This window comes from Denticeps clupeoides, chromosome 12 (genome assembly GCF_900700375.1).
Source record: "Denticeps clupeoides chromosome 12, fDenClu1.1, whole genome shotgun sequence".
Classification (NCBI taxonomy): Eukaryota; Metazoa; Chordata; class Actinopteri; order Clupeiformes; family Denticipitidae; genus Denticeps; species Denticeps clupeoides.
In genome coordinates this window covers 14,220,049-14,243,170 of record NC_041718.1, presented here as the reverse complement: position 1 = coordinate 14,243,170, position 23,122 = coordinate 14,220,049, and the positions used below count along the sequence as shown (strand labels likewise).

Genomic DNA, 23,122 nt, shown 5'->3' with positions numbered 1-23,122 from the left:
TTTTTTTCTGGGAATAGATTGACACTCGAACCAAACTAGTGCTGACCTGTCACATCTGTTATCTTTAGACCAGAGAGATGGGCGCTCTCAGAGGGACGACTGGAACACTGTGCCCATGAGCAAGAACAGCAGGACCATTGACCCCAGCAAGATCCCTAAGATCTCCAAGGTGAGCTTGAGGTCCATGAGGACCTCAGGATCACATACTTGCACACAAACACGACTTTACAACTTGAGCTGTGCTGTGGGATATTGTTCCAAACAGAATTCACACTTTTACACAATTCTTCACATTTACATTCTTGCCATTTTATCAGATGCTCTTATCCAGAGTGAAAAAGTGACTTTGTGGTCTTCTGGTTCATAGGCGAGTGTGTTACCAATTAGGCTACTAAAAACTAGGCTATTCACTCACTGTCTTTGTTGCATTTTAGAATGTCAAAAATAACCCTTTAGAGCAATATCACCCTGATATCTCAAACATGCGTGCTATTAGAACATAATGTGGGCTGTCAGTTCTGGCCCTGCGCACTACAGATCTTTTACACTTCACTGCAGTGTTGAGGCTGGCTGAGCCACCTGCTGATGGAATAGCATCATTACAGCCTCTCTGTATCTGTAGTGCTCTCGTTCTGTGGTTGTCAGACATTTAATGCTTTATGTTTATCTGCAGCCTCCGAACGATGATAAGATCCAGCTGGGCCCACGGGCTCAACTCAACTGGATGAAGGGCAGCAGTGGAGGAGCAAAGACCAGTGACACTGGTGAGGAACATCTATACCACGCTACAAAAAACGACGGCAGTTACGGCAGCTTATTGCTAGCCGCCATCATAGCATACAGGACATGCATGTACACACAAGGAAAATCACGACTACATACCTGTACAGTTGGGGAAACTGGTCCTTATTTGTGTGTGTGTGTGTGTGTGTGTGTGTGTGTGTGTGTGTGTGTGTGTGTGTGTGTGTGTGTGTGAAATCAGAACTATCACGTTCCACTGGCAGCAGCCTGAATCGGTTCCAGGCTCTGCAGTCGTCTCCAGCCCAGCCAAGTACCACGCCCAGTCCAAACACAGAGTGCGACTCAAGGAGGACCCTGGGAAGGTATGTCTGTGCTGTCTGCAGCTATGTTTTCCTATGCCGTCTACTGTTAATGAATGGATCTTGCTCTCCTCTACAATCCAGTAAAAAGGCTGGTGTCATTGAGATTTTGACAGGAGCTAATCTGTGCTGTAGCGCTTATGAATCACCATCAGTGTGCATATGCCTCCACAAACAAGGCTTTTCATTAGACCTCTGCCAGCTTAACAGCCAGCATTATGTGGTGTGAATGTGTGTGTTCATAGTCGTGGCAGTGTGGGCAGGGAGAGGAGCGATAAGCCTTCAGTTCCAAGCTCAGGGTCCAGCTCAGGGCCAGTGCTGGCAGGACCCTTTAACAGGGGCAGCAGCAGCAAGGAGCCGTTGGAAAGCCCTTCTCCAGAGGAGGTGCGGCAGGATGAGCCTGAACCCCACCCCCAACGCTGCATTAGCAGAACCACAGAGGAGAGGAGAGACTCGGACCATGGCCAGTCACACACACCTGGTGAGACCCTTGAACTAGTACACTAGAACTAGGCAATCACAAGATTTCAATTCTCATTAAAATAATTAAGTAGTATTTTTTTTAACCATTGTTTCAGAATAAACTAAGTAGTAGCCTACAGATTGAATCCTGCAACATAAAAAAATGAAATACAGAGGATTAAAGCCCTATCTGTTGTTAACAAACTTTATAAACTATGTTGCTATATTGTTATATTAGTCTAGAAGAGGGATGTCTGCGTAACAGATCAAGCACAGAGTTTAATTTTTGTCATAGAGCATTGGGTCGTTTGTCATAGTAGCACAAACAATTTTGAGATAATAGATGAATTTCAGTGATTATGCATAAATAACTGCAGTCATATAAAATGACTGAATGTGTACATGCAGTAACACTTGGGTTTTGTTCAGCAGTGAAAGTGGAGACTCCTGTGTCAGGAGCTCCAGTGAAGACCCCCCTGTCTGAGGAGGAGATGGAGAGGAAGTGCAGATCAATCATTGATGAGTTCCTGCACATCAACGACTACAAGGTACATAGCATTACCTCTCAGCCCATTCTCACTGATTAAGCTTCATGAACGCCCTGTGTTCAACACTAGCGTGACGTTTGTGCACGCAGGAGGCGGTGCAGTGCGTCAGCGAGCTGGACCCGGCCTCTCAGCTTTGCACGTTCGTACGGGTGGGTGTGGAGGCCACGCTGGAGCGCAGTCAGATTACCCGGGATCACATGGGCCAGCTTTTCTTCCAGCTGCTGCAGCGTGGCACTCTCACCAGGAACCACTTCTTCAGAGGGTGAGAGGATGCATCTTTACGTTGCCTCCATTCACGGAGGTCCAGGGTGCCAGGTCTTTTTCATTTCATTCCGTGTGTTTCCGCAGGCTTCCTTACATCAGTTAATTTGTTTTTGAAATTCAATGTACTTTCAGATATCTTTAAGCTATATCGTGGTACACGATAAACATCTCTATCTGTATAAATGCTATCTGTACAGTGACCTTTATCACAGTATGCTAAATTCAGCTATAAAGTTACACCAATATAATGAATTCAACAAACATTTAACATCGTAAAGGGGTGTAGGATGCCCATGTTGTGACAAATGTTTAAGTATCTCAAACAAAAATTGACCATTCTAAAAACCCAGCCGGACACAATTTCCAGGTCTCAAAAAGAGGACAAATTCAGGGGACACCCTAACTTAATCCAAAAATCGTGTGGGTTTTCACTTATCTCCACGGATTCTCATCTGTTCCGGTACAAAATGTGCATGCGCCAGAGTAGTTTTCTCGGTGTGGGGTCGGGGGAGCAGAGCTGTTGGCTTGACTGGGCATAGAAGCAAAACCTTGAAAGCAAAGTACATGAAGTACAACAACATTAGCACTTATGGTCTATGTGCACAATGTAGTCATTTAGCACATTACACATGGAACAAAACTAGATAAATTGAGTATATTCTATATATTCCCCACCCCTACACTGAAGTAGCTGCTTTTTGGGGTTTTAAAGCTTCAGCAGTACTGAAGATTTTTCCAGACATGTTTACCTTCACCAACACAATTTTAATAACTTTTAATAACTGTAATTCGCTCCATAATGGTGTGACATTATGAAATTAGAATATCATGATTTTTCATGAAATCACTTCTACTCTCAGCATCTGCATACCAGGAGTGTAATTCGTGAGGTTAACCCTAAGTCCTGGCTACCACCATTGCTACCTTGGGCAACCCACTTTCTTATTTTACCGATGCACAGTATATAATAAGCAAAACGCACTTGATCTCTGATCTGCTGTGATGTGTAGATGACGGACTGTGATGCTGTGACTCTGCAGGATCTCAGACACGCTGGAGCTGGCAGACGACATGGCAATAGACATTCCCCACATCTGGCTGTACCTGGCAGAGCTGCTCAGCCCCGTGCTGAGGGAAGGGGGCATCTCTATGAGAGAGCTCTTCACGTACGTTTTATTAAACTTTGAGATAAAAACCCGAATGCGTCTTACAAATGATACGGTTGCTTTTATCTGTCTTCACGCTGGTGTTTTTTGTTCTCACAGTGAAATAAGCAAACCGTTACTTCCTGTGGGAAGCGCTGGGATCTTATTTTCGGAAATTTTGCACCTACTATGCAAACAAATGGTAAGCAGCTTCTGCATAAGTTTGTGTTGGAACCCATAATGAATTGCAATTACTGTAACTACACGTTTTCTAATAACTGACCTTTGGGTGTGATGTATAAATAATATTTGGGGGAAAGAAATGCTGAATGCGGGCTAATGTGGCTGTTATTTACGGAAAGTGATTTCATATCCAACAGAGCCATAGAAAAGTGGGAGCCTTGTGGGCCGAGTCGGGCCTCAACTGGAGTGACTTTCTTCCTGAGGGAGAGGAGTTGCACACCTTCATCTCTGAACATGTATGTCAACACTGCTGCGTGCACCCTGGATGTCCCCTTGCCTTTCACTTGACCTTTGCACTTCGAGAACTTATGATAAATGATGAGAGATGCTCTCCAGCTGTCATTTTTTGTTCAGCAGATGCTTGTGCTCTCAGTGAAAGTAGGGAGTTGACACTGTCTGTCAGGTTCCTGGCTTATTATTTTCCATTAGTGTAAAATGAAATGGTTGAATTTGACAAGTTATTAAGTAATTACATAAGACCTCTATATTGTCATGCTTGACAAGGGCATATCAACGTGGGTATGTATTTGCTAATAAAGAGTAAGAACTTTGTCTGAGATTTTTTTTTTTTTTTTTTTCTTAGAAACTCCAGTTTACTACATCTGACTGCTCCAGCCCGACCCCGCCCTCATCCCAGGATAGTCTCTCGCCAGATGAGCTGACTAAGCAGCTGGAGCAGCTCCTGCTGGAGGACATGGCCAGTGACGAGCAGATCTTTGACTGGGTGGAGGCAAGTCTGCCATTTTTTCACTTCAGTCGTTTGGTAGTTTGTTAGAGTAAATGCGGGTGGTAGCAGCCTAGTGGGTAACACACTCGCATATGAACCAGAAGACCCAGGTTCAAATCCCACTTACTACCATTGTGTCCCTGAGCAAGACGCTTAACCCTAAGTTGACCAGGAGGGGACTGTCCCTGTCACTTTGGATAAGGGCGTCTGATTAAATGCTGTAAAAAATGCATCCTACAATGTTTACAGTGTGGTCTCTGTGTGTGTCTTTCCTCTCCCAATTGCAGGCCAATTTAGACGAGTCACAGATGAGTTCATCTCCTTTCTTGCGGGCTTTAATGACGGCAGTGTGCAAGGCAGCAGTGAAAGGTACATGCGCCATCCAGTATAAAGTGACATGCACCTCACCAATCACTTCCTTAGAAACACCAGCACAGTTACAAGCAAAAAAAAATTAAAATGCACAGTGAAATGAACTTTTGATAAGAATACAGCAGCAACGTGGTCTAATAACACACAGTTATTCTTACAACCAAAGACTATTAGGTTTTTTTTTCACTTCAGTTTTCACAAATCATTAAATTAGGTTAGTGTTGTGAGATGAATTCTGTGATTTCCCTTATTTATCAGCTAGAGTTTGTAGCAGCAAGACCCTGTTTTTATCTTCTTACCAGTTTTTTTATGGGAGCACTGACTCCAATATTGAAAGTGTCGATATTGAGATGATCTGCAGAGTTCCTGTGTTTTTAAAGACGTTTTACTTCATGCAGGTTTTTAATACATGTAAATTGATTCACACATGATAAGCATCGAGTGGCACTTTTCATAGCCCTTTGGTGTCATTGGCTCTTTTTTTTCCGATCCCCATTTCTTAATGGGGTCGAGTGACTGCGCTCGTTTCAGCCTGCATTATCAAAGCAGTCCTAAAATGCACTCCCATGCTGGGATTGAATCACTTGAACTGCCGGAGCATTTCATCCCTTCCACTCAAAACAATCTCTTCCTTTTCTCCCATCCCCGTCACCACTGTCTCTCCCTCTCCCTTCCTCGCCTTCATTTGCTGTCTAGACGAAAGCACTTCCTGCAGCGTGGACACAGCTGTTATCCAGAGGAGATTGCCGGTGTTACTCAAGTACCTTAGCTCAGACACTGAGCGACAGTTACAAGCACTTTATGCACTTCAAGCATTAATAGTTACCCTCGATCAGCCTCCCAGTAAGTAATTTTTTTGTCACTCAAATTTTAAGACGTTAATGGTCTAAAAGTTTAAGTCATGATCTGAACCCAGTAGGTTAAAACTTTTAAGTTTGGGCCGTTTTTCTTTTTCACTACACAACAGCAGTGCTGGACAAAGATGCACTTTTGTCACTGAAATAGACATCTATTGATAATTAAGCGATTGTCATTGTGATACACTGCAGCGCACAGCACAGGGTGCACAAAATGAAATGTGTCCTCTGCTTTTAACCATCATCCTTAGTTAGCAGTGAGCCATAAAAGGCGCTCGAGGAGCAGTGTAAGGGGAATGTACCTTGCTCAGTGGCACCTTGGCGGTTCGGGTGTTGAACTTCCTTACTCGCCATGCCGCCACTGCCCCTGGAAAGCACAAAAACGTTTTGGAGCTTTGTGTAGCAAATGGCCATCTCCAGATAACCTTTACTTTAATTCCATCAACGCAGACTTGCTCCGCATGTTCTTCGACTGCCTCTACGACGAGGACGTGATCTCAGAGGACGCCTTCTACAAGTGGGAGACGAGCAAGGACCCCGAAGAGCAGCAGGGAAAAGGAGTGGCCCTCAAGTCCGTCACCGCCTTCTTCACCTGGCTGCGCGAGGCTGAAGAGGAGTCGGAGGACAATTGACAACCAGAGCCGGCCATGGCCTGCTGAAGCTGTGGCCCACCAGATGTGACCCTGAGACTGACGTTAACTTCAGATCAAAACCAGATGAACTGAGGCTGCACGGCCTCAAGATATTCTGCCAGCCCTGAGGATTCCAGAGCGGGATTACACTAAATACATGTATAATACATAGAAAATATTTTTGCTTTCAAGTTTTTCTTTTGTTACTTTTTAAGAAGAGACTTAAAATAGGTTATGTGAACTGATTTATTTATTGTTTTTTTTATTGTAAAACTGCAACAAAAGGACCTTTTTATTTAACAGTTGCAAAAGCTTACATTGGGGAGAATACAAATAGAAATAACACAATTATTAGTAATAATAACTGTAATAATTATCAATCAACCCCTCTTTTCATCCCAGTTTGTTTGCATAAGACAGGGTTTATAAGAAGATATTTTTGGATGAGAAGCAAAGCCGTGCTTACAGGTGATATTTTTTTTTTTTTTTTTTTTTGAACAGCAGAAGTTAACAATGAATGACATTGACACTCAGATGACTCTTCTTACAGTGTTTGCTAGACATGTGTGGGCCTTCAAAATCACGGAATGGTTTGCGCCCACAGTCATCCTCTGAGCAACACAGAACAATGCATACACACTAAGACAAAGAAAAATGTGTACTTCAATGCAACTGCGAACAATGCCAGGGTCATGGAACCTTGTAATACAGCAGAAATAATACAAATGTAAAGCTTGTAAATACATTAAAGACTCTTTAAGAATGTGCTGTGTTTTGTGTTGATGCTTCTGCTCGCATTATCCCAGCACTGTGAGATGGTTTAAGTTTTCAGGATGATCTGTAATCACGTGAAGGTTGGGCGTGCAGACTTGAGGTGGGTTGGTGGAAAATAGTCATATCTGGGAAAGTACGCAGTGTTCAATGCAGAAGTGTCCAAAGGAGGTTGCCTGACCTGAATAAACGTTAGTGTGTGTTTGATTTGCACCAGCAGATGCACGTAAAGGTAAAATTGCCAGAGGCTAAGAATCATTTTTTTTGCCTGTTTTTTTTCCCCCCTCTGTAAATTGTGGTTTGCTATTTACTGAATGTCATCTGTGTGAATGCCGGTTGTAATTTAATTTTAATGTGATCTGAAAAAAGAAAGTCAGTACCAACACGAAAGTGGTAAGTGTGGGAATGGCTTTGCAATTAAAGTGGCATTTCTTATTATCATATGTCTGCTACCTTGCCCTTGCAAAATTGATTTTGTATATGCTAAGAACAATTTAATTTGCTCTCGAGTATTTAACTGTAATGTAATGTAAATGTAAACAGACGCGAAAGGAGAACTGGTGTTCGCTGTTAGTGGGCATGTTCAGGACGAGCGTTTTTTTTTTTTTTTTAGCTTAGAGATTATTGCGGGTTGTTTTTTCTTTAATTTAGAGAATAGCTCTAAGTCTGGAAGTAATAACAGCCTAAACACTGACCAAACTAACCCGTTTGTATTGTGCATATAACGGGATTTGTTGGCACATTGAACGCTTGAGCAGGTGCGCAGAGGCCGATCGCGGCGAACGCGCCCCCACCGCTTCCCGTTTCCTGTCATTATCAAGGCGAAGCTATATTGTAATTATTATTATTATTATTTTAATATTATTATCGCAATCCGGGGTCCAACCGGCACCGGATTCGCCGCCGCTGCGTCCCCGACACAGACAGGCCCCCGCGTCGCAAACCGCGCTCCGTTGCAGACAAAGGACACGCCTGACGCGACCCTGACGTCGCTTACGTGCGCGTCGAAGGGGGGAGGGGCGCGGCCGAAAGAAAGAATTCGAAAGATAGAGGAGCGCCGGATTACTTTTTCTGCGAGATATACGGAGCTTCGGAAGGTAAGGGGTGGGGCGCGGACATTTCACGCGAATTCTCGGCGAAAAGGCGGCCGCCACGGTCCGCCGTATCATTCCGTTTGTCTTCCATTGCCACCCCAACTTCATGCATTTTACCATCAACCCAAATGCGGCGCCATTACTGTGTAGGGTAACGCTAAATGAACAAAATGGCCATTCCGAATTCATGCAGTTTTGTTTTGTTTTGGGTTATTTTTTTTTTCCTTCCCCAGAATACACGCACAACATGCACGGACATCCGAATGCGTGGGCTTTTATTGTTTTTTGCTATTTCAAACGAGCGTTTTTAAACATGCATCATGTCGTGTCCCGCAGATCACGTCCAGGTGAACAACAAGCAGGCCAACCGTGTCGCGCAATAAGTCAAATTTGGCAAACGACGTGCAATTTCAGCCTAAATCTGTACACAGACACGTTAAGAAATGAATGGTAACAGTCTGCTGCTCTTTTTTTTTCTTGAACTTGCACACGCAAACGTTAGCAATTAATTTCGACGACATTTAGCACGCTGGTGCTTGCACGTTGTGCAACACGTTCACACTTCAACAGAGGTGACGTTCGGGGTGTTGAATGCACACAGTGGTCTCCTAATGCCCAGTTTCATGCATGCAGCTGACAGTTCGTTTCCCTGTGCAGGTCCACCATGCCTGTACGCCGAGGAGCAGCTGCCAAGGCCCAGGAGCAAGCCCCTCCAGCAAACCCCCCTGATGGAGGTGTGTAGAAGCAGTCCAGGGTCATGTCGGATGGGTGTCGCGGCCTTTACGGGCCTATCTGCTTGCACATGCGTGAAAAGATCATATGACGCGGATTAAAATTAATCGAGATTCAAAATACACGAGTGCAAGAAGTAATAAATATTCAGAATAAATACTGTAGATATATGCTTACAGCCACACTTGGTGCCTGGGTTGATTGCACAGTTGCGTTTGTTTCGGTCCAGAGCCTGAAGCGAACCCGAAGGAGTCGTCCCAGGTGGAGGCAGCAGAGGAGGTAGCAGAGACCCCTGCCCCCAAGGCTGAGGCTGGAACTGGGGAGAAGGACGAGGGGGAACCCTCGGCTGAAGGAAAGACTGATGGGGAGGCGGGTGGAGAGGCTGATGGGGAGGCTAAAGAGAACGGAGAGAAAACCGACGACACAGAGAAAACTGGCAAGGAAGGCGCTGAAGAGCAAGGAAAGAAGAAAAAATCTAAAGATAAGAAAGAGTGAGTAATGGATAAGGAATAAATTGTACTCATTTGACATTGTGGTAGTAGCCTAGTAACACACTCACCTATGAACCAGAAGACCACAAAGTCACAGGTTCAAACCCCACTCCCTGAGCAAGACACTTAACCCTGAGTGTTTCCAGGGGGACTGTCCCTGTTACTACTGACTGTAAGGCACTCTGGATAAAGGCATCTTATAAATGGCATAAATGTAAATGTATTGTTACAGGGATATGACTGACGAGAAACCGAGGAAGGTGAAAAGGTCCATTCCAGCCTGGGCCACTTTACCGTCTGATAGACGTACCACGTCCAAGAAGTCCATACCTCTACAGCACCCAAAAGTGGATGATATCCTCGTTGAAGCGATCCAGGTCCTCTATTTTTATATTCTCTTTCAGTAATGCCTGCATCTCATTTATTGATCAGTAACATTTTATATGTTATATGACTTTTGCGTTGTGATACACTCCACATGAATCGAGCACACGCATCTGATTTCCAGTGAGCTTTAGCTACATACATGTTAAGACAGTACATAGTGAAATGAAACAATATAACATTTAAAGTGACAAAATGACAAACCGGGCTACATAATGTGCAGACATGGGACACAGGCAGTGCAATATAACACTGAAATCAAACAAAACACATAGACAAGAAAAGTTACAAAAAAAAATTATGCAAATACTGCTGTAATAGAAATATAGAAAGCAGAGAGCTATGGCAGTGAGGGCCTGAATGCATCGGTGAAGAGGGTGTCCTGCACAATGCTGGTGTCTTTCCGGGTGCAGCGTGTGGTGTAAATGTCCATTATGGAGGGATGATCTTCTCAGCTATCCTCACTATCCACCGTAGGGTCTTGCGGTCTGATGCGGTGCAGTTCCCAAACTGGGACGCCTCACCGCAAAACCCCACAGCGCATATCTGATTGACAAGGACAAAGTGATGAGTATTTGATTTGTTCTTCACTGCTCTTTTCCACCACAGGAATGTAAAGACAAGTCTGGGGCTTCTGTTTTCGTATTAATGAAGTACATAATGAAGAAATACTCTTTTCTGGAGTTGGACAAGAGAAAGTTCCTTCTTAGGAAGTCTGTCAAGCGGCTGGTGGAAAAGGGAGTCATCAAACAGGTTATTAAGTGCACTTTCTCATTAGTTATTTTAATGAAACTTGTCCTGCCCAGTATTTCACACCAGCCATTGTTTTGTAGCTGAAGGGGAAAGGCTTCGTTGGACGTTTTTCAATTGGAAAGCTGCCTGCAAACACCACCAGTAAGGTAAGTGTATGAGGTGCAAAATGACCCGAGTGATTATTGGTGCGTTTGTAATTTCCCATGTTTTTATTTGATGGTTGAACTGAATTCTGTTGAAAAGGCCCACTTGTATTCCACTGATTACATATCAATGTTTGCAATGGCGATACATGACCATTTTGTTTAAAGTTTTTGTAAAAATTCACTTTGTGAGATTAGACTGAGAATAGAAAAGGCGATAGGTGTGCTTTGGTAATTTTGCTTAACCATTCAGAGAGCAGCAGATCAGACCTCTTGAGCTGCCGCTCTCTGAGAAGGTTACCTCCTGTTTGTCATGCTTTGTCCGCTCCACAAACTGTCATGGTTTTCAAAAGTGTGAAGCATTGCAGTTGCTCGGTGATTGGATGTAAAAATGAGCAGACGCGAGCCTCTGCAGAACCAGTGGGTTAGTTTTATTATTTCAGGAGAAACACTGACACAACTGTTAGTGTAAAACATTGTGGTCGTGAATTATGTTATTTCCACGAATGCCATCTCAACTCCTATAGGCCTCCTTCCTCCTCATTAGCATTTAAAGCCACACACACTATCATTGTGGGACTGGCTAAAAGTGTCTGTAATTCTACACCAAGGCTGAATTTCTGAAAGAGACTTCAGATACAGTACAAGGGGACCATTAAAAAAAAAAAAAATCATGTCATGGGACCTTTTAAGTGTGATATTTGCTGTTGGTGTGTAGAAACAATCGATGGTGGTTGCCCCAGGCCTGCGGGCGGAGACCCTTGGAGATTCACTGCCTCTCATCTTCACGCGTTTGTGCGAGCCCAAAGAGGCCTCCTACGTCCTCATCAAGAAGTACCTAACCGAGCACTTCCCTCAGTTTGATGTGGAGAAGAGGTAACATTGGATGTCCTGTGCTAACTGTCACACTTGTATGTTTTGTAAAAAGCCTGACCGTGCCCAAAAACTGAACTCCCTTTAATTATTAGCAATGTATTTGAATTCGTCTGATGTTACTTGGACATAGAGAGGCATGGCACAGTAGAATAACAGGAATTAATTTATTAAAAAAGGTAGATTACTATTGCAAATACATGGAAATATTGTAAGTAAAATGGTACCAATGTTACAGAAAAACCTAAATTAGAGGAAAGGTGAAAGAGATGGAGCAGGGAACTAGGGACCTCAGAGAACACCTTTTTATACTGGACATTGGGAGCCAACAATTAAGGTTGTCCTCTAATGTTTTTGCTTTGTCCAGAGTGAACCCCTGATACAGGAATACAGTGGTCATCCACCCTCAACAAGACTCCCCTGTCTTGGCACTTCAGGCCATTTGTTGCCTTTTTGGCCACCTAGTGACAGTCCTTGTATGTGAGGTGAAGGCCACAGCTTGGAGATAAAGTTGGGTGTCTTATTTAACACATGATAAGTCATGGACATAGAATCTTAACGTTTTGAGAGGTTAAAAGAATAGTTGGTTAATTTTAAGGCCGTAATTTTCTAATGCTGTTTTATAATGTCACAATGCATAGACACATGCATAGTGGTGATCCCTGAAAGTTGTTAACTGAGTGCTTGTGCTTCTAGGCCTGACACACTGAAAAATGCTCTCCAGAAAGCTGTGGAGAAAGGACAACTGGAGCAGATTACTGGCAAAGGAGCTTCTGGAACATTCCAAGTGAGTCCTCCAATGGCAGTCTTATGCTTGTAACATCAGTCTACTTGCTTTAACAATGAGTAAAACTGTCAGTTTGAAGTCAACCTCTATGGGGATCCACAAACCATAGATCAGAACTTTGTATTCAAAGCACTGTTCCTCACAGAACAAGTTTGTTCTTGGTCCCACAGTTAAAGAAAAGTGGGGAAAAAGCAGTCAGCCCACTAGAAGATGCTATCGTGACTGCCATCACTGCCATGAACGAGCCGAAGTCCTGCAGCATCACAACGCTGCGCAAATTTCTCCTCGAGACCCACAAGGACAGAAAAGAGAATCACGTGTGTAAGTTCCTCCGGGCTGTTGCCAGGACGTAACCTGGTAGAATTTCGGGAGAAATGTGATGTTGGGAAAATGGGAAAAGTTCCAGCAAGGGAAAGAAAACCAGTTCCTTTCTGGATCTTGTAGAACCTGATCGGTAAATATGTTGGAACAAAGAAGCGGTTGATTGTTTCCATGTGTTGCGCAACAGTCTCTGTTGAAGATTGCGGTGGTGCAACTCAAAACTCACCATTCATTCCCTGACAGAACTGGTTAAAGAACCCTTTCCTTGTCTGTTGATGGTTCCCACCATTTGATTCTTTCTACACAGTGTGCCAGCTGAAGAAGACCTTGGAGAAGTGCAAGATGATGGGCTGGATGGAACAGATCACTGGTCATGGGCTGAGCGGCACCTACCAGCTCTCCTACCCCTACTACCCAAGGTGCATCATGCTAAAAGAGGCTGTTTTAGATGTTCTGATGACTAACGCTGTCTAAATGTTTTAAGTGTAGCCTCCCTTGATCAATAACATTGCTTCAAATTCACAGCCCTGCCATCTTGTTCCCTGAGAAAGCTGAAAAACTGAACAAAAAACAGGAGGACAAGGCAAAACGCAAGAGGAGGGTCGACTCAGACGACGAGTCTGAAGATGAGGAGGACGAGGATGAGGATGATGACGACGAGTCTGAAGACGAGGAGGATGAACCTCCACCTAAGAAGTATGTTTTGTTCATTTTTTTTTAGTCGCTAGTAATGTGGGTAGCTCTCTTGTTCTAATTTTTTTAACTTTTTTTTTAATTCTATGTTTTGTAGGAGACAAGTGAAGAAGTTTGCACCTAAGGCACGACGCCCCCCACCCAGCAGAAGGGCTCCAGCCAAGAGACCACCCCCCGCCAAGAGGCCAGCCCCGCCTGCAAAGAGAGCTGCTCCGCCTGCTAAGAAAGCAGCGGCGGCGCCCAAGAAGCCCGCTCCTCTGCCGGCAAAGAAACCTGCAGCCAGCAAACAAGCCGCCTCCACCAAGAAGGCTGCGCCCCCCGCTAAGGCCACGCCGGTCAAGAAAGCGGCCCCTGCGAGTAAGCCCAAAACGCCCGTCGCCAAAAAGATGACGAGCAGGGCGTCCAAGAGGCCGCCGCCCAAAAAAGCAGCAGCGGAGAAGGGCAAGGCAGCCGCCGAGGAGAAGCCAGCGGCTCGCAAGTCCCTCAGAGAGAAGAAGAAGTGATCTTCCGGTTAAATGCCAGTGAAGTTGACCTGTAGCTTTGTAGACTGCAGTGCTTTGCTACCTTCTCAGTCTCTCCAGGTCTTTTTTTTTTTTTTTTTTAATTATTATTATTATTTTTATTATTATTATTATTTTGATGACCACCCCAGATATCATGTAATATAATAGAATGTTTTAAGTTTGATAATCAGCCTTATAGAGGTATGTTGTTCTAAAACTTTAAGTTGCTTTTAAGACATTTCTTTTAATTTGGGTTCAAGTTATAGGAGGCTTGTCAGTATTTTTACCTGTTTCCAGTACTCTTGTCTTCAAACTAGTGGCATTTTCATTTCAGTGACCCGTTTTTTTTTTTTTTTTTTTTTTTTTTTTTTTTACAGTTTCAGTGGATTTGGGATTTATTACAGCTCTTTTTGTTAGTCTTAATTGATTTTGGAATATTGTCAAATTTAATGCATTTGTTTAAAGCTCCTTTGTTTCTGGTTTCTTGAAAAGCCACAATGAAAATGCTGTCTGAATAAACAGAATTGAGTTGGAACTTTCAAGTACAGTTTGACTTAAGATGTCTATTTCCATGGTTCCGTTTTTGTGTGTCAGTGCTAATTGCTCATGAAAGATAGAACATTCAGTTAGTTGTTTTTGTAACACTAATCAACTCGGTTCCGTGTGTGTTTGTGAGTTCCTTTCACGGCCCTAGCTCATATCTGCATGCACGTGCTCCATCAATTGTTATGCTTTTCTGTAGTCAATAAAGTGACTATATTTGTATTATGTCCTCAGCTTTTGTGTCATCGGTGAGACGTCTGATTATTCATTACGGTGACAAAGTTAAGAAAGTGTCCCTGAGCTTCATTGCACCCTGTCGCATATTCTGCAGATACTGTTGCTGTACTGAAGAGATGGAAGATTTTACTTCACGTAGTGTTTTGGTGGAGGTAGTGTCATGTCAGGCCGGTATAACATCATTTACATCAGGCTCATCATTATTCAGGAAGGCTCCACTTCTACCAGCAACGTGTGCCTCACGTTGTCTAGTGGTTTAGTGTCCACTAGTTCAGTGTGTTCAAATGAAAAAGACAATACAGTTAAAATTCTATTCTGACTTATGTTGTTTTTGATAAATTATTAATGTAATATGGTCCACACAGAGTATATACAGCATCTTGTATATCATCACTGTTTTTACATTTTCACTGAACTGTAGAATATTGCAATATGTACCGTATGAAAGTGAAGTGATTGTCATTGTGATACACAGCACACGGTGACACAGCGAAATGTGTCCTCTGCATTTAACCCATCACCCTGAGTGAGCAGTGGGCAGCCATGACTGGCACCTGGGGAGCAGTGTGTGGGGAGGGTGCTTTGCTCAGTGGCACCTCAGTGGCACCTTGGCGGATCAGGATTAGAGCCGACAACCTTCTGATTACGGGGCCGCTTCCTTAACTGCTAGGCCACCGCTTCCCCAAGTATCACAATAGGTATCACAATATATCGTGATATAATCACGATAAAATGTTAATAAAGTCAATTTCAATCGAGAGATCCTCGCCAATACACACCCCAGAGTTGCAGGGCTGAACAGAAGAACATTGTTTCCACCTTGAAGGCAACACTCACCGATCAATACATGGAGAAAAGGGGGTAGTGCTAGATAAATTATTCACTTCTTCCTACAACTTCCTGTACTATTATTTACGGAATTTGCAAATGATTAAATATTAAGCCCAGGTGTTCAACGTGTGACTTGTACCTGACTTGTTCCTGCTCGTCGCCTCCTCCTCCTCCCACTGTCACACCCCAGAGAATTCCATCCCCTCGGATAAAAGCGGCTTGCGTCGTGGTCGCGACATGACGCGCGGAACGGCGCGGCGTAGACGCGGGCGGAGGGGCGCGGCGCGGCGCCTGAAAAGGTGAGTCGGGTCGGGGAAAAGGTACGATTAAAAGTAGATTTAAAAAGTCGCGGAAGTTTTGGAAAACTGCGTGGGGCTCTTTCTTTTCAACATTTTTATTATCGTGATTTTAGTTTTTATTTTTTTATTTTTACCTCAGGTGTTGTGATTGCGGCTCCGTGGCTGACGACTTCCTTGTGACAGACAAAAGTCAAGAGAAGACCCGGCACTGGCCGTCCCACACGCCGTCTCAAACAAAGACTGTTTCCTGTTTCCTGCAGTGAAAATCCGTCTTTTTCCTGCCGTCTTTTTGGAGGTCGGGAATGGGGGAGGCGCCGGCACCAGACGGCGGCGGCGGCACCGTCACCAGGTCTGCAGAGGTAAGGCAGGTGTGCCGGGACTCCCCTCCTGTCCCACGTTTGAAGTTGAGCTTTGTTGTCGTGTTAGACAGTAAATAGAGAAACGAAATGACGTTTCTCCGGAAACCCGGTGCTACCTGTAACGTTTGAACAATTAGACATGAAGTGATCGTGTGCAACACCGACAAACTGGGGTACATGAAGTGGACACAGGCAGTGCAAGAGTAAAATTTAACAAAACGGGTGTAATGAATAATAAATGTGCAAAGTAAAACAGTGCAAATACTGCTGTGCAAAATGGAACAGTGCAATAATAGATAATATTACTCAATATAACAGAGGTAGTGTGAGTGTGTGTGTGTCAGTCCAGAGTGTAAAGTCCCTCAGTGTTCAGGTGTCTGATGGCCCGTGGGATATAGCTGTTGCAGAGTCTGGCAGTGAGGGCCCGAATGCTTCACTACCTTTTTCTGGACTGTAGGAGGGTGAAAAGTGCATGCGACGGGTGTGTAGAGTCCTTCACAATGCTGGTGGCTCTCTGGATGTTGTAAATGTCCGTTATGGAGGGAAGAGAGACTCCCAATTATCATCTCGGCTGTCTTTACTATCCGCTGTAGGGTCTTGCGGTCCGATACGGTGCAGTTCCCAAACCAGCCAGTGATGCAGCTGGTCAGAATGCTCTTGATCGTGATTAAACTGAAGTGATACACAGCACATGGTGCACACAGTGAAATTTGTCCTCTGAATTTAGCCCATCACCCTGAGTGAGCAGTGGGCAGCCATGACAGGCTGGGAACAGTGTACCTCAGTGACCCCTTGGCGGATCGGGAATCGAGTCGGCAACCTTCTGATTACGGGGCTGCTTCCTTAACCACTAGGCCACCACTGCCTCTATAGGTGGTCAGGAGGGTGGTGGGAGATGGGCTTTCCTCAACCTCTGCAGGAAGTAAAGACCTTGCAGTTAATGAGGTGGCAAAGGTGCCACAAGGTCCGTTTGAACAAGATACAGTCCCCACACGCTGCTCAGGGCGTCTTTCACGTCAGTAAACTGCTTGCGTGCGCTGCACCATGTGCTGTGCTATGCTGTGCATCAAAATCACAAAACAATCACATTCTTTTTTTCTTTTTTTTTTTTTTTTTTTTAGTATGTCTGCTCCTTCCCTGTGGAGGACCGCTGCCTAGATGAGCAGATCGAGCAGTTGCACAAGCAGATGAAGGCTCTGAAGGTGCAGAAGCAAATTTGAGGTTTTACATCGAATTATTGGTAAATGTACAGTGCGGATGTGTTTTTTTTTATTTTATTTTTTTTATTGATTTTTTTTCCTCCATTTTGTGGATGCAGGCCTGCAAGAGGAGAAGATCTGTTTCCCTCAAGTTCTCCACCAAAGGAATCAAAGTGTATGATGAAGATGAAGAGGTAAAGTTTTAATAAAATGTATATTATATTTGTGTGTGTATATAAATGTCATTTGTTTCTTTCATTTCCTCAGACCCTCCTCATGGCACATGCTTTGCGTAGGGTCTCAATCTCCACTGCCCGACCCTCAGACTCCCAGTTTGCATTCGTCTCACATAACCCTGGCAGTTCTGATGCCCAGCTGTACTGCCACCTGTTCAAGGCCAGGCACACTAGAGCAGTAAGTGCATCTTTCTCCCTAAACCTCTTAGTCCTAATGTTAACTTTTCCATTAAGAGGAACATACTACTTGCAATGCCAGGAACTACTGTTGTTTTAAAAAAAAAAATATATATATATATATATACACACACACACACACACACACACACACACACATAGTACACCTTCTCATTCAATGTGTTTTCTTTATTTTGATGACCATTTACGTTGGTAGATTCTCACTGAAGGCATCAAAACTGAATGAACACATGTGGAGTTGTGTTCTTAACAAAAAAAGGTGAAATAACTGAAAATATGTTTTATATTCTAGTTTCTTCAAAATAGCTGCCCTTTGCTCGGATTACTGCTTTGCACACTCTTTGCATTCTCTCGATGAGCTTCAAGAGGTCATCACCTGAAATGGTTTTCCAACAGTCTTGAAGGAGTTCCCAGAGGTGTTTAGCACTTGTTGCCTTCACTCTGCGGTCCAGCTCACCCCAAACCATCTGGATTGGGTTCAGGTCCGGTGACTGTGGAGGCCAGGTCTCCACTTTTTGTTAAGTACATAACTCCACACGTGTTCATTCATAGTTTTGATGCCTTCAGTGAGAATCTACCAATGTAAATGGTCATGAAAATAAAGAAAACACATTGAATGAGAAGGTGTCTGTGTGTGTGTGTGTGTGTGTATGTATATATATATATTTCCCATGTACCTGGACTTGTTTGTCATAGTTTGTGGGGCACAATCCCCACACACTGCTCACCAAGGTGATGCAGAGGTTAAATGCAGAGGACACATTTCGTTATGTCAACGTGTACATTGTGCTTCACAATGACAATTTCACTTCTATAATGTGCAGTTGAGGGTTAGACTGGTCTTCTTGTTCTTATGGTTACCCAGGCCCAGTTCCTGAACATGCTGCTGTGCCGCTGCTTCCAGCTGGCGTACCTGGAGCAGTACCCGGAGGAAGCCCACGACGAGTCTGTGGAGCACAAGCCGGCTCACACCCCGTCCCTTCTAAACCAAGGCTTCCCCCTCAGCGTCAGCGCATTGGTGTCCTTCCGGCGAGCACCATTTCTGGGCCTCTTTCCTGGAGCCAAGGTGTGTGTGCCTAACAGCACATTGATTTATGTCTACTTAAAGTCAACATTGCTGTCCCTGTAATATTTACATTTATGCTATGCTCCATAGTGACATACAATCAGTAGTTACAGGGACAGTCCCCTGAAGCAACTCTGGGTTACGTGTCTTCCTTAGAGACTCAATGGTAGTAAGTGTGGTTTTAACCAGTGACTTCATGGTCCTCTTGTTCATATGTGAGTATGCTGCTACCACCCCTATGGTTCATTTAAAGGACCATCTATTGGCACGGTGGTTGGCCATGTGGTTTAAATCCAGGCTCGGACCTTGTGTGTGTGTGGAGTTTACACGCGTTTCCTCCAGGTTCTCTGGCTTCCTCCTTCTAACTAAAGCCATACACACTAGGTAAATAGGGTGTTTAGCAGCCCAGTGGCTTAGACACTTGCCTATGAACCAGAAGACCACAAAGTCATATGTTCAAACCCCACTTACTACCATTGTGTCCCTCAGCAAGACCCTTAGACAATGGTGGCCTTAGCGGGAAAGGAAGCTGAAGGGTTGTGGGTTCAAACTCCAAAATGACAAGTTTTATTGTGTCATCATGTGTTGTCTCTGTAACTACTGAGTCACTCTGAATAAGGGCATTTGCTAAATGCTGTAAATGTAAAAAAAGAAAAAAAGAATTGGTGACTTTGAATTGTCTGTAGGTGTGAGTGGTGTGTGAGTGCGTATACACACCCTGCGGTGGGCTAGTTTCCCACCCTGCGCCCAGTGTTCCAGGATGGGCTCCGACAGCTGCAACCTGGAGTAGAACTATGAAGTCATGGAAAGTGAAGTGAAGAAGTGTGAGTGATTTTTATTTCTAAATCTGTGTGGATTCTGTGATTTAGACCCCATCAAAACCAAACATGGAGCAGCAGCCAAGCAGTCCAGACGAAGGTCTCCCCACCTCACCAACCCTGGTGCGCAAAGAGGCCATCCGGCCCAAAACTCTGCGTTCTGGGGCTTACCGGTCATTCACCTACACCCCACACAAACAGCGCCACCTTCTGGAACGGCTGAATACACCTAAAGGTGGGACAAGTGTTCAGAGAACACTCTCAAAGTTGAAGGAACTCATTAGGTAACGTAGGCCGCTGGGCTTTTACGCACTCTCTGGGTGTCACAGCGCACTGGTTCCAGGGTCAGTATAAGGTGACAGTTATAATTTTTTTTTTTTTTTTAATAAAGCATTTTTTTTATTTTTACTATTAAGTGCACTGAAATAAAACAAAAACTGTAAAGCAGCATTTGGGAGCTCGGGGGGGTTTCAGGAATCTCTTGTGTGCATGTGAAACAGGAAAGGAGCAGGCCAGTCCCCCAGTGCAACGAGTGCGAGCCCCCAGACTGGCAGAAACTGAAGAAGCACTGGCTCAAGCCGTATGGTGCTGGACCGGGATCTCCAAGTGAGTCAGCACAATGCTGCTTGTCATAGTTTGAACGTTACACCCATTAGCCACTAACAAGCCTAACGTACATGCCATGACTATCTGCGCTTTGTGCGCTTTTAGGGGCATTTGATACTATCCAAGGGTATCCTGTACATTTTTCATGTTTTCTTGTTTTGTGTCTGCATCTTTGTCTGTTGGAAATGAAAAGGCTTTTGTTCTTTATACAGTCAGTGCAGCACTTTGCTGATTTCTGAAGATGTTCTGGGTTCATATCTCCTGTGTCCCCATCCCAAGAAGCCAAACCGTGGAACCCTAATAATACGCTTCCCCTCGGGCCTGGCCACATATTTCTTAAAAACCACACCAAAAGGGAAATTTTTCCTCAAGGTCTGTGCTAATCCTGGTTTTTAAGTTTGATCTGAGTCAGTGGTGTACTTTACACAGAGTCCTGTTTCCCATGTAGAGATGCCACATTGAATTCGACAGCATCGCTGCACTGTTGGAGTACTACACAGAGGACAAGGGAGAGCTGGAGTATCATCTGAGCTGCACCCGCGTTAACCATGGCTATGAGTGGGAAGAGAACTTTGGCATGTCGCGCACTGCTGTCCCGCAGCATGGCCACAGAAAGAGCTCGAGTAGACCGGTCAAGCGGGACTGCTGGATCTAAACAGCACGCTTCCTTTTACAGACTGGTGTCATGTTACATTGCCTGAGATGAACAGAGATTTTTTCTTTTTAGATTTTTTGTCTTCAGTTTTCCCCCCAATTATTGGAAAATCCTGCACATTTATTTTATGTTCAATACTGAATCACAATTGCATGTCTACAATGGTCTTACACTTTCTAGTGAACACTACTGAACAATGACACTTGGGTGTTTTTTTTTTTTTTTTTTTCCCGTATTTTTATTTGGTAATGCTCTTTTGGTGGGGAATTATGCCCTTTCAAATTAGATAGTAAGTCCTGTGTTTTTAAATGTAAAGTATTGTCTTGAGATTGTATGATCAGTCTATTTTTATGCTTCTATTTTAATCCTTTTAGAAGTCCTTTAGGACACCATTGAGGAAGGAAACATCCATTGCCATTTCCTGCTCTAAATGACATTCCATTTTACACTTGGACTTGGCACCAGTTGTGTATGTTGTCATTCTAGTGCACTGCTCAAAAAATAAAGGGAACACAAAGAAAAAGACATCCTAGATCTGAATGAATTAAATATTTTTATGAAATACTTTGTACCTTTTACATAGTTGAATGTACTGACAACAAAATCACGCAAAAAAATCACGCTTTTTTTTTTTTTTTTTTTTCCCGTATTTTTATTTGGTAATGCTCTTTTGGTGGGGAATTATGCCCTTTCAAATTAGATCGTAAGTCCTGTGTTTTTAAATGTAAAGTATTGTCTTGAGATTGTATGATCAGTCTATTTTTATGCTTCTATTTTAATCCTTTTAGAAGTCCTTTAGGACACCATTGAGGAAGGAAACATCCATTGCCATTTCCTGCTCTAAATGACATTCCATTTTACACTTGGACTTGGCACCAGTTGTGTATGTTGTCATTCTAGTGCACTGCTCAAAAAATAAAGGGAACACAAAGAAAAAGACATCCTAGATCTGAATGAATTAAATATTTTTATGAAATACTTTGTACCTTTTACATAGTTGAATGTACTGACAACAAAATCACGCAAAAAAATCATGCTTTTTTTTTTTTTTTTTTCCCGTATTTTTATTTGGTAATGCTCTTTTGGTGGGGAATTATGCCCTTTCAAATTAGATCGTAAGTCCTGTGTTTTTAAATGTAAAGTATTGTCTTGAGATTGTATGATCAGTCTATTTTTATGCTTCTATTTTAATCCTTTTAGAAGTCCTTTAGGACACCATTGAGGAAGGAAACATCCATTGCCATTTCCTGCTCTAAATGACATTCCATTTTACACTTGGACTTGGCACCAGTTGTGTATGTTGTCATTCTAGTGCACTGCTCAAAAAATAAAGGGAACACAAAGAAAAAGACATCCTAGATCTGAATGAATTAAATATTTTTATGAAATACTTTGTACCTTTTACATAGTTGAATGTACTGACAACAAAATCACGCAAACATTATCAACCCTCGGAGGTCTGGATTTGGAGTCAGTCCCTGTAAAACGCCTTTGTCTTGCAGGACCTGCTGATACACTCCAGCCACATGAGGTCTCACACTGTCTTGCATTAGGAGGAACCCAGGGCCAACTGCACCAGCATATGGTCTCACAAAGGGTCTGAAGATCTCATCTTGGTACCTCTTGGCATTCTGGCTACCTCTGGTGAGCACATGGAGGGCTGAGAAATGCCACCTGGCACTATTACTGACCCACTGCCAAACCGGTCACACTGTAGGAAGTGACCACATCAGCCAGAAAGCAGAGAAACTGAGAATTGGTCTGTGGTCACCACCTGTAGAACTGCGCCTTTATTGGTTATTAGAAGTTATTTATGCTCATTGCCTAAAATGTCCACCTGTTGTTTATTCCATTTGCACAACAGCATGTGAAATTGATTGTCGGTCAGTGGACAGTTTGATTTCACATAAGTTGCGTTATATTGTTGTGTCATCCTTATGTTTTTTGAGCAGTGTGTAATGTCTTTCATCCATTTAAGCTGTGAGTAGAAGCAACATTTCACTTGGATTTTTGTGGTAGGTTCTGGTCTTTTTTCATGTATTTTACCCCCAGTGGACTGAATAAATAAAATTTTCAAATCTACACTTCTTTTTTTTTTTCATATTTCATAATCATAAAAGACTATGATATTAAACGAGATGGTCCACTGCAAGATGGATGCTTATTTGATAAAATGGGAT

The 23,122-nt window shown here is 43.5% G+C and overlaps 3 protein-coding genes and 1 long non-coding RNA gene across 6 annotated transcripts in view; 3 read left to right on the top strand and 1 right to left on the bottom strand.

Moving 5' to 3' along the window:
* Window positions 1-7,115, top strand: part of eif4g3a (eukaryotic translation initiation factor 4 gamma, 3a) — a 40,400-nt gene extending 33,285 nt beyond the window's left edge. The window contains 13 exon segments of the mRNA XM_028998713.1: window positions 69-169; window positions 674-764; window positions 983-1,103; window positions 1,346-1,581; window positions 1,992-2,110; window positions 2,200-2,372; window positions 3,415-3,540; window positions 3,640-3,721; window positions 3,900-3,998; window positions 4,346-4,492; window positions 4,777-4,858; window positions 5,558-5,704; window positions 6,169-7,115. Coding sequence (XP_028854546.1) covers window positions 69-169; window positions 674-764; window positions 983-1,103; window positions 1,346-1,581; window positions 1,992-2,110; window positions 2,200-2,372; window positions 3,415-3,540; window positions 3,640-3,721; window positions 3,900-3,998; window positions 4,346-4,492; window positions 4,777-4,858; window positions 5,558-5,704; window positions 6,169-6,350 — 1,706 coding nt within the window. The 3' untranslated portion in view covers window positions 6,351-7,115.
* Window positions 7,116-7,943: 828 nt separating this feature from the next.
* On the top strand, window positions 7,944-14,230 carry hp1bp3 (heterochromatin protein 1, binding protein 3). The gene is made up of 12 exons (XM_028998708.1): window positions 7,944-8,218; window positions 8,873-8,949; window positions 9,177-9,438; window positions 9,671-9,815; window positions 10,432-10,575; window positions 10,656-10,721; window positions 11,437-11,594; window positions 12,288-12,378; window positions 12,549-12,699; window positions 13,007-13,118; window positions 13,225-13,395; window positions 13,490-14,230. Exons 2-12 carry the CDS (start codon window positions 8,880-8,882, stop codon window positions 13,893-13,895), a joined length of 1,776 nt encoding a protein of 591 aa, XP_028854541.1. The 5' UTR covers window positions 7,944-8,218; window positions 8,873-8,879; the 3' UTR covers window positions 13,896-14,230.
* On the bottom strand, window positions 9,952-16,110 carry LOC114800865 (uncharacterized). The gene is made up of 3 exons (XR_003751445.1): window positions 15,940-16,110; window positions 15,646-15,797; window positions 9,952-10,368 (listed from the first exon to the last, which is right to left on the bottom strand). It is a non-coding gene; the product is annotated as an uncharacterized LOC114800865 (long non-coding RNA).
* sh2d5 (SH2 domain containing 5) lies at window positions 15,694-21,162 on the top strand. Of its 3 annotated transcripts, XM_028998709.1 has the most exons (10): window positions 15,694-15,805; window positions 15,945-16,164; window positions 17,286-17,366; window positions 17,483-17,557; window positions 17,631-17,777; window positions 18,663-18,863; window positions 19,733-19,916; window positions 20,182-20,287; window positions 20,500-20,659; window positions 20,736-21,162. In XM_028998709.1, the coding sequence occupies exons 2-10, from the start codon at window positions 16,108-16,110 to the stop codon at window positions 20,940-20,942; spliced, it is 1,218 nt and encodes a 405-aa protein (XP_028854542.1). In that variant the 5' UTR covers window positions 15,694-15,805; window positions 15,945-16,107; the 3' UTR covers window positions 20,943-21,162. The 3 variants fall into 3 exon arrangements, with proteins under 3 accessions (XP_028854542.1, XP_028854544.1, XP_028854545.1); XM_028998711.1 differs by lacking the exon at window positions 15,694-15,805 and having other exon boundaries at window positions 16,112-16,164; window positions 17,286-17,404; XM_028998712.1 differs by lacking the exon at window positions 15,694-15,805 and having other exon boundaries at window positions 16,114-16,164; window positions 17,286-17,385.
* Window positions 21,163-23,122: the final 1,960 nt, after the last annotated feature.